Genomic DNA, 13,785 nt, shown 5'->3' on the forward strand with positions numbered 1-13,785 from the left:
CTCTGTCCACCTCTTAGAACAGTGAAGTCTCCATCCCCCCCCTCTCAAGTCACAGGAACCATGACGCGCTATTCAATTTGTATTAAACCGACCCATTACATCTATTATATAAAGCCATTTACATTACCCTGCTGGGCCAGCTAGTCGCGTTAGTGCGCTCTGAGCTATAAGTGTGGTCACCTGTAATAAACTCTATCACCCTTGCTAAAAGCGTCATAATGTGCTGTCTCCCCCTCGCACCCACAGATGAATGATCATTAGTGGGGAGGGGGCATTTGTCAAGCACTCTCTTGCTCACGCACACATGCAGGTGAGCAACACAGAATAAAGGAAACGGTGCAGATGGATACAGACCGATTATTGCACTAGTGTCAGTTAGTTTGCCTCTTGCAGTCATTTTCTGACATCCATTCACCGCAAACACAACTGCTGTATCCTCCTCTGTCTAATAGAGGCTGTCTGTGTCCTCCTTTTGTTGGAAAACAGCCAAAATGACAGTAAATCGCAAACTTTTAATGGACTAAGATCTGGAGTGATGCTGAGGCCCACACACGCTCCCACTGGAGGACGTGTCTCGGCACACTCTTGAACAGAGAGATCACTTAAGGCCTTTTAGACAATTTGTCACAGCTTCAAAAGGCAATAGATCAAAATGGACAGTTGTGTAATTGTGTAATTGCTTCTACATTTAGTTAAGTTTTTGTTTACTGCAGCAAGTGTCAGAGTTTACCGTACATTGCCATTCATACGGTTCATCTAGAACACGTGTCAAAGTGGCGGCCCGGGGGCCAAATCTGGCCCGCCGCATCATTTTGTGTGGCCCGAGAAAGTAAATAATGAGTGCCGACTTTCTGTTTTAGGATCAAATTAAAATGAAGAGTATAGATGTATTTCCTGATTTCCCCCCTTTTAAATCAATAATTGTAATTTTTTAATCCATTTTTTTCTGTGTTTTAGTTCAAAAATCATTTTGCAAAATCTAAAAAAATATATATAAAAAAACTAAAATAAACATTGTTTTAGATCTATAAAAAAATGAATATTCAGGGCTTTTAATCCAGTTCTTTTGATCCATTTATTAAAAAAAAATCTAAATATTATATCTAAAATGGTCCGGCCCACGTGAGATCAAGTTGACGTTAAAGCGGCCCGCGAACCAACCCGAGTCTGACACCCTTGATTTAGAACAGGGGTAGGGAACCTATGGCTCGGGGGCCATATGTGGCTCTTTTGATAGGTGCATATGGCTCTCTAAACTGTGAAGTAAAATATGGGAACTGCTGTTGACAGAGCTCAGTCCTGAATACATCAATAGGAGCGTTACGTTGATCATTGTGGCGCCGATACTACCTTTAGTGCGGCTTTAAACATTTGTTTTTCCATTACATTCTTCTGCATGCATATTCCCATTGATTAGCTACAGCGCGACAACGTTGTCAAAAGATCTCAGAGAACGTTTGTACTTCAAAAACGGGGATATTACTACAAATAGCACAGATTTTAGTGAATTTTAACTTTTAAGTATGGCTCTGAAGGAGCAACATTTACAAATATGAATTTTTTTATGGCTCTCTCCGTCAAAAAGGTTCCCGACCCCTGATCCAGAATCTGACTGACCATTAGACCTACGGGATAAATCCAATTGATGAATTGGATTTGAGTTTGTTTTCTTGTTTTTTGCTGAAAAGGAATTTCTAGCCACCAGTTTGATTAGCATTATTTCTATGGACAGTTATTACTTTGGATTTGGGGGCTGACACCACAAATAGGGAGATATTTAAGATGACGGTTTAACATTTGATTCATGTTAATTTTGTTCAACATGTAATTTTTTTTAACCCTGACCCTTCCCATAAACAGAATGAATTTGATATACTAATTGTCAGGTGTTTAGCGCGTCCGCCTCACAGCGCTAAGCTCGAGGGTTCAATCCCTGCTAGTTTCTTGCTCAGCCCTACTAACAACAATATGTATAGTGTTTTAAGACACTTTTATGACCGCAATACACCCCCCCTACACATACACACACAAACACAAATGAGATGAGAACCTCACACAAACTCAGATCCTTGCTCGCTCACTTATTCTCAATAACGCCTACGTGGGTCACTTTCATAACTCGGAGAGAACATGTCGTGGGAGGGAGATGGAGAACGCAAATGTAGAGTGAGGAAACGAGTACAACGATGCACAGGCTTACTTTCACCCCCGTGTAGACGTTTTGCTCATTTAGTTACTAACACGGCCGCAGAGGTGAACCAACACGTTGACGCTTCCTTCCTAACTGATAAGAATGGAAGTACGTATGCAGACACTGACAACCAGGATGGTCGTTAGATGCAGCATAATCTAGCTATTGCATCTTCATCCGATTCACAAGTAGGGAACAAAAGTTCACCGCCATCCCTTCATGAAACGCTAATGCACAAGCACACAGACTCTCAGACGCTGGAGCTTTAATTCATGCACACTTTGGTAACTCGACAGTCTTGTGCACTTTAGCCCAAATTAGAGGGTAAATATACAGCGTGTTCGGGGCAGGTAAACATAGTAGAGTTGCTAGGATGCATATTTTGAGCAGAAATTATCAGCTACGATAACCCACTTTCCTTTTTCCCCTCCCCTGGTGGGCAGGAAGAGGCCATATTTGCCTACTGCATTTGTTAATTACATATATACATACACATACTGCCCCACAATCTATTAAAAGCCAAGAAAAATTGTATCCAGAATTCATCTTCAGTTTTGAATGGCACTGGCAGTGAGGAACTCATTTGAGGATTTATAAATGTCCACTTTTGCATCATATTTTACTGTTTCTACTGGTGTCTATTTAGCTACTGCATTTTAGAGGGTCAGACAAGATGCACTGGCATTTTTCGTCATTACAACTTCCAATCACAATCACACAGAGATGCACCAAAAATTTGGTATCTGGAGATTTTTCTGAAATGTGATTAAAAATCTCTACTATAACAAACAATTGTTAGATCCAGAATTTATTTGCTAGACTTCTATGATCGCACTCGTTGTTTGTTTGTGCAGATGTGCGTAATGTTGTGAGAGTACATGCATCTGTTCTTCATTCTTGGAGGTGACAGGCGCCATGCTTCTGTTACTTTCATTGTCTACCAACTAAACCTGTTATTGCCTACATAGGAAAGTGCTTTTTTTTACCTCACAGAAATGGACTTGCTTCACCTGGGTGCTAAATATCAGTGCAAAATGATCATAGTCTAGACGGGTCTTAATACAGTGATTGTTGGGTCTAAAGGAAAAAAATATATCATCTGCAAATCTAGAAAATATGGAATATTATCATAATCTCTCATGCTCAGTCACTGGTGTCTTTTTTTTGTAAGGAGCAAATATTATATACAGGTGAGCAAATACTTTTACCAATGTAATGTACCGTATTTTCACGACTATAAGGCGCACCACATTATAAGGCGCACCCTCAATAAAGGACACATTTTAATTTTTTTTCCATATATAAAGCACACTGGATTATAAGGCGCCCTGTCTATTTTGGAGAAAATGTAAGACTTTTAAGTGCGCCTTATAGTCGTGAAAATACAGTATGTGGCTTGGCTCAATAAAGGTTATGGAATGAGTGGGCAGTTAATTCGAGACTAAACAATAGAGCAGAGTCCTTCAGGACACCTTGATATATAACCTCAGGAGAGTCCAATCTGGAAAACAAAGTAGTTACTTGTCTTGCATAAAATGTGAACCTTGAGAATGGAACTACATAAAAGGAATTGATAAATGTCATGAATAAAATTAAAAAGGTCATGCAGTAAAAATCCAATTGCTTCATTGCTACTAAGTGGATGGATAAAGAGGTTCACTGTTAAATGGATGCCTAATATTTGATGTAGACAAAATGGTAAAAAAATAGAAATAAAATTACAAATCAACAATTTTTTGGACAAAAAAGAGAAGCTCAAAACAAGTTTACCACTTATAAGGCAAGCATTGAACTCAGTGGCTGCTGTTGAAAATGCAAAATGTTCCTTCATTTGTTCCTCAATTGCAAAACAAATTCCATGTCTGATGCCATCAATAACATTAAAACAAGCTTTTACAGTCAAAAATCGAAACTTTCTGAAATGAATCAGAAAGCACCTATGATGTTTTTAAAGAAAAAAGTTACAAAATAGCAAAGCATATCTTTTACTCTCCCCCTATTTGTACTGTCGACCCCCAATAACAAAATATAATTAAGTATAATCTTTGAATTTTTTGACTCATTTGACTTAAAAATAAAAAAGCAACAACTTCATATATAAAACGATTTATCACCCAGGCCAACTTAATTAATTGCTCATGTGGTCCAGGTGGTGTTAAAGAATGCCCACATGGCCGTTGGCTCCTTGACCATCAATGAGGAGAGGTCAGAGGTCATCGACTTCTCTGTCCCCTTCATCGAGACGGGCATCAGTGTCATGGTCTCCCGTAGCAACGGCACCGTTTCACCCTCTGCCTTCTTAGGTGAGCAAAATTATTTTTTAACAACATTTAAACAGCCCAGTCTTTGGACTTTCTATGGAAGTTAATCTGTATATTGTTCTGTATTTCATAGTAATTCTAAAAATGTCATTTCAATTTCTACTACAAATTCATGTCATAGTTGTTACTATCAATGACGATGGTAGTTGTCTAATCACGTGGCTCTTTTTTTATCCTTTTCTTGTAAATTCAGATTGATTTAACACAACTAGAGGTCCGCCAATGTTAACCAATGAGTCAAAATGTGGATTTTCATTTTTGCATAAAAATAAAAACAATGCAGAATGATGTTAAATTATATATCTTAACGCAACTCTTCTGAGTTTGTCTTATGAATGTAGACATACTGTAGAAAACCCTCCTTAACTGCACATAAATAGTCATTTACCTTTACAAAGGGAAATAGATGTGTAACAACATTTTGGAGCCACAAGAGTATTTGGGAGTTAAAAGGCATTCCCTCATCTTAAGAGTTGTAAAGTTACATGACAATGCATTCACTGAATTGTATGTACTTATAATACACATTGTATTAATATATACATTTTTTTGTACTCCCACTTCCTTCCCACTCAACTCCATTTCTCCAACTCAACCTCTGGCACACCATATTTTCACACTTCCTTCATTTTCCGTTTGCTCCCATGCTTTTACTGTTTCCCCTTCATTCCCAACATCACCTGTATCCATTTTATTTTTGCCTCCCAAATGACCTCGTTTCACTGATTTGTTTTGTTTTTATTTTTTATTTTTTTATTTTTTTTATTTAATTTTGTTATTTTTTTATTTTTTTATTTAATTTTATTTTTATTTTGTATTTAATTTTATTTTTATTTTGTATTTAATTTTATTTTTATTTTGTATTTAATTTTATTTTTATTTTGTATTTAATTTTATTTTTATTTTGTATTTAATTTTATTTATTTATTTGATACATTTTTTTTTTTGTTTAAATTTTCCTCTCCATTTCACTTTGGCCCAACACTGCCTCCCTCTCACTCGTCGGCCTTCATCCCCCACCCCCAACCGCCCCTCTCTTTTTTTCCTGGTTTGCCCTCCAGAGCCCTTCAGTGCGGATGTGTGGGTGATGATGTTCGTGATGCTGTTGCTGGTGTCAGCATTTGCCGTGTTCATTTTTGAGTACCTCAGCCCCGTAGGCTACAACCGCTGTCTGGCTGACGGCAGAGGTGAGGGTCCGCCGCTCAACGCACACTGCGCACAAGTGGACGCAAAAACAAAGTAGAGACGTGCTGGTTTATACCATATGGAGTGATGAGAAATGGTCACAGAGAGCATTTGAATGCAACTTTTGGGGAATTTGCCACACTCAGCCAACAGTTCTCTTTACAACACCTCCAAAATACTTTTTAAAAAGCCAATTGATCCAATAGGAACTGTACAGTTAACCCTCATTTATTGCTCAAAATTTAATAAAGCATAGAAGGAAATATTCCCCAGGGCTTGTTCTCACTTTCTCACTTGGATAGTCCGACTCCTGTTAAGAGGCACAATTCCCTCACTTGAAAACTGTTATAAAACTGACACATAAAGCAAGAGAGACTCAAGCATTCAATAAACACTAAAATGTCGAAAATATTTAATGAAAGTGCACAAGTTTTATGCTACTGTATAATGTGGAATGCTGGGTTCAAATGCTGTATTTTTCCCACAATGAATCGCATTGGCCGAAAAAAGGATAAGGAAAAACAATTACATAAGTCGCATTGACGTAGTATATGTCATAATTTGTGGGGTTAATGTGTGTATGTTAATGTAACATGAATAGTTTTTCAGGTAATCATGGCCTAAATAACACAAAATAACAAACTCTGTCTCACCCCAAATTACTGCCAATAATAATAATCGGACATAGGCTTTGTCATCATCATTGACTCGACAAAAAGCCTAATTGTCATCATACCCAGAAACTGCATATGATGAAATCTTCAGTTTTACTTGTGCATAGCTCCCCCGACTATGAAATTAGAGGGAGAAAAATAATATCAAATAATTTGCACCAGTACCAGAACCAGTCTAAATATGGGTAAAAAAAGTGAGACTTATAGTCCGGAAAATACGTTGAAGCATTTACAAGTATGATCTAACACACTTGGAGCACCAACACATGTAAAGAGGGGACACAGCAATATTCAAGTGCAACAATTGTCTCTGTGCATTGTGGGAAAACAAATATTAAATATTATAAGTTGACGGCAGTGTGGACTTATTGCTCCAAATTTATGTGGTTTCATTTTAAGAGCAGAACCAGGCCCAATTAATTGTTCCAGACTCCATGCTCGTTGAATTTAAGAACATATCGAGACACAAAACTAGTAAATGTGACAAAATGATTTACAGACAAGATGTGTTTCAAACACCATTTTAATGTCTTGTTAAAGATTTTGTTCAGTTGAAAATATTGTTTTTTCTGTGTAAAACTGGACAGATTCCTTTTTCATCCTCACATTTCTGAGGTTGAGGATTAAAAACTCTTCTGCGTTCCGACTTAGCCAGTAAAGGGAAGTTAGTGTTAGTGTGCTGGGGCATATTGGTGCTTCTTAAAATATATTTTTAAGTTTTACACTGTACACTGAATTAAAAAACTAACTTCTCTACAAAAAAAAAAGATTGTTCCACGTCTACATAGATTTACCCGTGATTGGAATAACACATTATTCCTTTCATTGTGTGTTGCTATCTGATATATTATTCTGCATTAAGAGCTGCAGACATGCAAAAATAAAAAATAAAAAATAGACTGTAGGCCGCCTCCACATGGAAATCAGGCGTCCTTGCTTATTTCATCCCCCTCCTCTTCCTCCTACTTCACGCTGCCCTTTTCATCATTTACAGGTGTTCTGTGCTCTGCTTTCAACACAGTGTCAGTGCTTTTACTTCCACGCAGTGCATTTGCAAGTTATTTGCATACATTTCCATACTGCCTAAAATCAAGTTGGCGGTGACAGCAAAGGGGCTACTTCTGAGGCGGGCGGATCTTTCCAGCCACAAAGCCACCTCATGTGCCTATATATGGGACATTTCCCCCCTGACTCCTTTTCCATTCCTCCCATTGACAACAATAGACAGCCAATTAATTGGCTCCTCCCAGTCCGAATGAATTGGACGTCAATTGCAGCCAACAAATAAACTGCTTTTCTCCTCTTGGAGACCTCCTTTTTTATACTTACACACTTGGACATAAAAATCCACCTACCTTTTCACCCCAAATTGAGTGTACGCATACAGCCTCGAAACTCAGAGTTCATGTTTCAGTACTAATTAAATAGTTTATTCATCATAGCCAAGATATGGTCATTTTTAACATAACACAAAATAGTATAGATAGTGGTAGATACAGCAATTCTTAGAGCAGCAGTTGCATGAGAAACCAGTTAGCATTTAAAGAATATATTGGAAAATTCTTAAGCTAAATGAACGAACTTTCAAATCTCCCAGTTACAAATGGATTTGACAAACAAATTTCACAGCAAAATGGTAAAAACAGCATGTAATTGTACATCTATCATTTTCAATGGCACAGCACGAGTTAATTGGACAGTTTACCAATACTTGTACCAACCATTTGTCCAACCCCACTTTTTCTAGTTTCATTTAAGAGCCGAATGTTTGCTGATTTTAAAACCACATTCCTTTATTAAACATCACTCAACTAAAACAATATTACTACATTAAGAAGCATTTCTATTGAAAGAACTACTAATTGTTAAACATAAATGTATTGTCTACAGAGCCACACGGTCCATCCTTCACCATTGGCAAAGCCATCTGGTTATTGTGGGGTCTAGTCTTCAACAACTCTGTACCAGTGCAGAACCCCAAAGGTACCACTAGTAAGATCATGGTGTCAGTTTGGGCCTTCTTTGCTGTCATCTTCTTGGCCTCCTACACTGCCAACCTGGCAGCCTTCATGATCCAGGAGGAATATGTGGACCAGGTGACAGGACTCTCTGACAAAAAGGTAAGGTGATCTGCATCTTTATCTGCGTATGCAACCTCAGTTGTATTCATTTATTTACAAACAAATGTTCTCAATCCTTCAGTTCCAAAACCCCAACGACTTTTCGCCTCCCTTTCGGTTTGGCACGGTACCCAATGGGAGTACAGAGAGGAACATAAGGAACAACTATCAAGAGATGCACTCCTACATGACCAAGTTTCACCAGAGAAATGTCAACGAGGCTTTGGCAAGTCTCAAGGCTGGGTGAGGATTTGTACAATATCAAGTTGTGTTTTTTAAATCATCCAAAAACTCAAGTGCTTTTCATTGTATTTTTGAATACAATATGGTTTCCTTTATAATTTGTCAGTTGCAGCGGCGGTCCGTGAATTTCCTAGCGATGCCTTCAGCGAATCAATCCAACCCTCAAAAACTAATTTATGGCTATAAAACCTCTACTGCAGCTACAGCTTGCAACACATTAAAAAAATTCATCAATAATAACCTCATACAATTGAAATATTATTTAGGAATATAGCCATATTTTACTCACCAAAAATCATTTTTACCTGTACACAATATCCATCCTCCTTTTTTTCCTCCTTCTTTTCTATCACCATCGAAGCTAATGCTGAAAGTCGAGCCTATCCTGTCGTATTTCTGGCAAACGTTTTTATTCTATTTAGTGCTGAAAATGTTAGTTCCCGGTTGTGACAGGCTTGCTTGCTTTGGAGTTGTCCGACCATTCTTAATGATTTCCAGCTTTTTTTCTTGAAAAGTCCATCTTGAAAATGGCTTTGACAGTAAATCTGCAAACAAATCCATTTCTTCTCCTCCAGCCATTGTGGGTTGAAAAAAATCGCTATTATATCAACACAACAATATATATGCTTGTGCAGCTCGCTCCAGATACAGTTTGGTAGCTCTCACTAGTCCACTCTATCACTAGCCAATCACAGTTGGTGAAAGCGATGACGTATCCCTACGCCTGCAAGAAGGCAATGACGTATCCCTACGCCTGCGAGAAGGCCTTGGTGTCACCAAATCGAATTCTGATTGGTTAAAGCAACAGTCTAATCGACGCTTGTCTAATGCAGCAGAGCCTGCAGAACTGATTGTGAAGGCCTTGAGGCAGATTTCTGACCCTGGCAACAAATAATTGCTGAAATGTGATTGGTTAAATGCTTCAATATGAAAACATCTGGAAGCAGTGCAACCAGTGGGAAAAGCAGTGAAAGGAAGCTAACAGACAATTTGTAATTATTTACTAAGTATTCATGGACAAAATATAATTAACATCAGTCTGTGATTCAGATATTTCTTAGGCACTCAGTGCATCTGCAAAAGTTGATAATCCAAAAGCCACATTTCTAATTATAGAAAGCTTTCAAGCTCAATTTTGATTGGCACTGTCAACATGATTTGAATCTTTGGTATGTTTATTACAACAAGCTTTACCAATACACACAAAGAATTTTACCGTGCGGTATTCGCTACTACATCCATTGTGATTGGATGGCGACCAGTTCAGGATGATCGCCAACCAATCACAATGGATTGACTGTCTAGCACCGTCAATAGCAGACAATTAGTGTCTGAGCAAGCAATGATAGCGTTTACTTTACAGTCAAATGAGTATGCAGTATTTTTTTTATTAAAAGAAAAAATCAATACAGTAGTCAATATTGGTACAATTTTAGCTGATACCACACAGGTATCGGGAGCCACAAAATTGTATTGGTGCAACACTACCAATCACGTGGCTGAATGTACGTTGACATTCGTAGGCATATGACGAAATTTCCATCCTCAGCCTTTTTTCTTTTTTTTTAATTTCCCTTCACTAAATTGTGTGGCACCTCAAACCTGGAAGTCTATTACACTTATCAGCAGCTTAGTGCTATTTAGCAGGTTAATTGGAATGTTGTAGCTGTGAATGTCTTGCTTCTAGGTCCTAATTAAGTGTTACCTATCTCTCTGCCGGCCCTTCTTTTTCATTAGCAAACTAGACGCTTTCATTTATGACGCCGCCGTGCTAAATTACATGGCTGGCAGGGATGAGGGCTGCAAGCTGGTGACCATCGGCAGCGGCTACATCTTCGCCACCACCGGTTATGGCATCGCCATTCAAAAGGAGTCGATCTGGAAGAGACACGTGGACTTGGCAATCCTGCAGCTCTTTGGAGACGGTGAGTCTTCTGTTTTCTGTCTACAGTTTAATGCACTTAGCAGGCTAAGCGGTGCCTCTACTTGCAAATAATTCGTCATAAGAAATATTCAGGTTACGAAACGCCTCAATGGGAACATTTTGCCTCTGGATGCGGAAAAAAAAATCAATTTACGGAATGAAAATTCTCAAAAATTACACCATCCCCCAAAACGTCAATACATTCCTGGCATCCTCCGTACCATATTTATTCGAGGATAACACGCACCCGTAATTTGTGCCCCAAAAATTGTATACACTTTCTTGTAATTTATATATATATATGAAAATTCCCCAAAAATGTATACACATTTTTGTATGTATGTATGCATATATATGTATGTATGTATATATAATTTTAATGTTTTATTTTTTAATTGTTGTAATTCACTAGAGTTGATCTCCCAGCACACACCATTTCCAACATACGTAAAGGGCAGAGTTGTTTTTCAAGTGAGCTCAATTCCACTTTATTCATCCTAAGGGCCCAGGAAAGTGAGTCCAATGGCGAGTGAAAAGAAAAAGCGGTCTGTGTTATCAATAGAATTAAAAGAGGAGATGATAAAAGAATATGATAATGGCATGCAATTGAGTGATATCACAAAGAAACAGAGCAGAAACCATTATAATGCTTTAATGAAAAATTTCCTTTTACTTTTAGGCACATCTTTCATACAAAATTGCTACACTTTAATCATTTTTAAAGGATTTAGTTGGGAATATATTGAAGACCGTGGAACGAATAAGAGAATTGACATGTAAAATGTGTTTACTTGTGAAAATTCAGGTTACGAAAACACTTCTGGCATGAATTAATTTCCCAAGTCGAGGTACTACTTTACTTCATAAGTTAAGGGAGCACATTGTTCGCAAGGAACAACTGTTCTAGGAATGATTTATTGAAAGGCCGGCTCAGTTTGACTTTTCGAATAAGACGATCATGGCAGGGTGGTTTCTCTGTAAGGATGGATTCAGACAACCCTTGAGGGAAATTAAACCTCCTAACACCTTGGAATGACTGAAAGCCAATTCTCGCTAAATGTTTCAAATGTGAGATAGTGTTAGCGCTTTGTGATCAGAGCTGTAGCATCTCACATCAAAAGTCTGCTTCAGATTTATTGCATCCTGCCAGCAAAACTCCAGGGTTACATTGGATTTATAGACATTTGTCTGCGTTGTTTTTGTGTATGCGGTGAACACAGGCCACAGTAATATTTGGATTGCTTCCTTTGACAACTTTTATGATACATATCACACTATAATTCATAACAATTTGTCTGTTAGGGTTTATTCAAAGACTACGACTCGCAATGTTCTCAAATATGGGGGAAGGGTGCGTCATGGCCAGAAAAAGAAAGAATTGTAATTGTGCAATTGAGAAACAAATGGCCTCAAAATCGCTTAATATATTACTTTTGATCACAGGTGTCAAAGTGGCGGCCCGGGGGCCAAATCTGGCCCGCTGCATCATTTTGTGCAGCCCGAGAAAGTAAATCATGAGTGCCAACTTTCTGTTTTAGGATCAAATTCAAATGATTATAGATGTACATCTATAATCAAGACTCGTGTCTTTACGTTTGAAATGGCCACCTTTCTAAGATCATCATCAAAAGACATTTTACGAATGTCCTTTTTTTTTCCCCAAGAGAAATTAAAAGGGAAAAGGGGGCGCTAGATTTCATGCCAAGAGTTGTTAATCAATTGTGTCTTCATGCCAATCGCATTTGCCTACTGCAACTGGCAGAGAAATATCCAGGGTAGATAAAAAGTCACAAGGCAGTTAAACACTTTATGTAATACCCACACCACTAATTTATTAAAACAAATGACATTAAATGAGAGAGTGAAAGTGTATCATAAAAAATATCCCTAAAACAAGTATCTGCCCAAAAATGAGAACTCTCTCTTTTATAATGACTTAAGTCATTTTGTTTCACTTTTCAACAAAATAATATTTCAAAATTTCAAAAACAATCCACCATGTTCATGCTGGATTCTAAACTATAGACCAGGGGTGTTAGACTCGGGTTGGTTCGCGGGCCACGTTAACGTCAACTCGATTTCATGTGGGCCGGACCATTTTAGATATAATATTTAGATTTTTTAAAATAAATTAAAAGAACTGGATTAAAAGCCCTGAATATTAAGTTTTTTATAGATCTAAAACAATATTTATTTTAGCTTTTTTTATATTTTTAGATTTTACAAAATGATTTTTGAACTAAAAACACAGAAAAAATTGATTAAAAAATTACAATTATTGATTTAAAGGGGGGAAAAATCAGGAAATTTAATATACATCTATACTCTTCATTTTAATTTGATCCTAAAACAGAAAGTCGGCACTCACGATTTACTTTCCCGGGCCACACAAAATGATGCGGCGGGCCAGATTTGGCCCCCGGGCCGCCATTTTGACTCATGTGCTATAGACCCTCTAGGACCGGCTATCGTGTGTCCCACTTTTAGGTTTGCCAGCATAGCTCCTGGTGTATTTCGACCCTGCGCGTCCATGTGTTACCAGGTTTGTGGATGTATGTGTGAGAGAATATGGGTCATCTCTTTTAATGTGAGATGGCTTGTTTTATTTCTGTTTGGTTGTTTGTATTAAATGAGAAGAACGACTCAGCCACGCCTGTTGCAATTTAGTTTTTTTTTTTCTTTTCCCAAAATGACATTGCCACTTCCTTCCCTTCTTATTGTTGATCTAGAAAAAGGTCACATTGTTGAAGACTGCAAGGTAGTCCAGCTTGATAAAAGCCTGACTAAAATGATGTCAGTATTATGATGAATTGTGTCTGGTTTCTAAAAATTGTTAACTCTTAAAAGCCAATCAAATTTATTTTTGCTAACTTATTTTTGCTATCACACTATTTGATGTGAACCCATCAGTCTAAAGTAAAAGAGCACATAAGACCATTTCTGCAACACATTTTACTTGTATGACCGTTAACAGTTACATGCTATTTAACTAATTGATGGCAATAGACGTGCAATGCAATGGACAAATTGACTGAAACTTTATCAATATTACCCATTTATGTAAAAATATGGTCTTAGTCTTTTCTGTAACACAATTACTTTTATTAAAAGTCATTTTTTTATAGTA

At 37.6% G+C, this 13,785-nt stretch overlaps 1 protein-coding gene across 3 annotated transcripts in view; it reads left to right on the top strand.

Annotated features, from left to right (window-relative positions):
* grin2ba (glutamate receptor, ionotropic, N-methyl D-aspartate 2B, genome duplicate a) overlaps positions 1-13,785 on the top strand; it is a 133,202-nt gene that overhangs the window by 103,443 nt on the left and 15,974 nt on the right. For all 3 annotated transcript variants that reach the window (XM_077618510.1, XM_077618511.1, XM_077618512.1), the window contains 5 exons: positions 4,341-4,494; positions 5,574-5,699; positions 8,262-8,491; positions 8,574-8,734; positions 10,472-10,659. In XM_077618510.1, the coding sequence (XP_077474636.1) occupies positions 4,341-4,494; positions 5,574-5,699; positions 8,262-8,491; positions 8,574-8,734; positions 10,472-10,659 (859 nt within the window). The remainder of the gene's footprint in view (positions 1-4,340; positions 4,495-5,573; positions 5,700-8,261; positions 8,492-8,573; positions 8,735-10,471; positions 10,660-13,785) is intronic.

Source organism: Stigmatopora argus, chromosome 14 (assembly GCF_051989625.1).
Source record: "Stigmatopora argus isolate UIUO_Sarg chromosome 14, RoL_Sarg_1.0, whole genome shotgun sequence".
Classification (NCBI taxonomy): domain Eukaryota; kingdom Metazoa; phylum Chordata; class Actinopteri; order Syngnathiformes; family Syngnathidae; genus Stigmatopora; species Stigmatopora argus.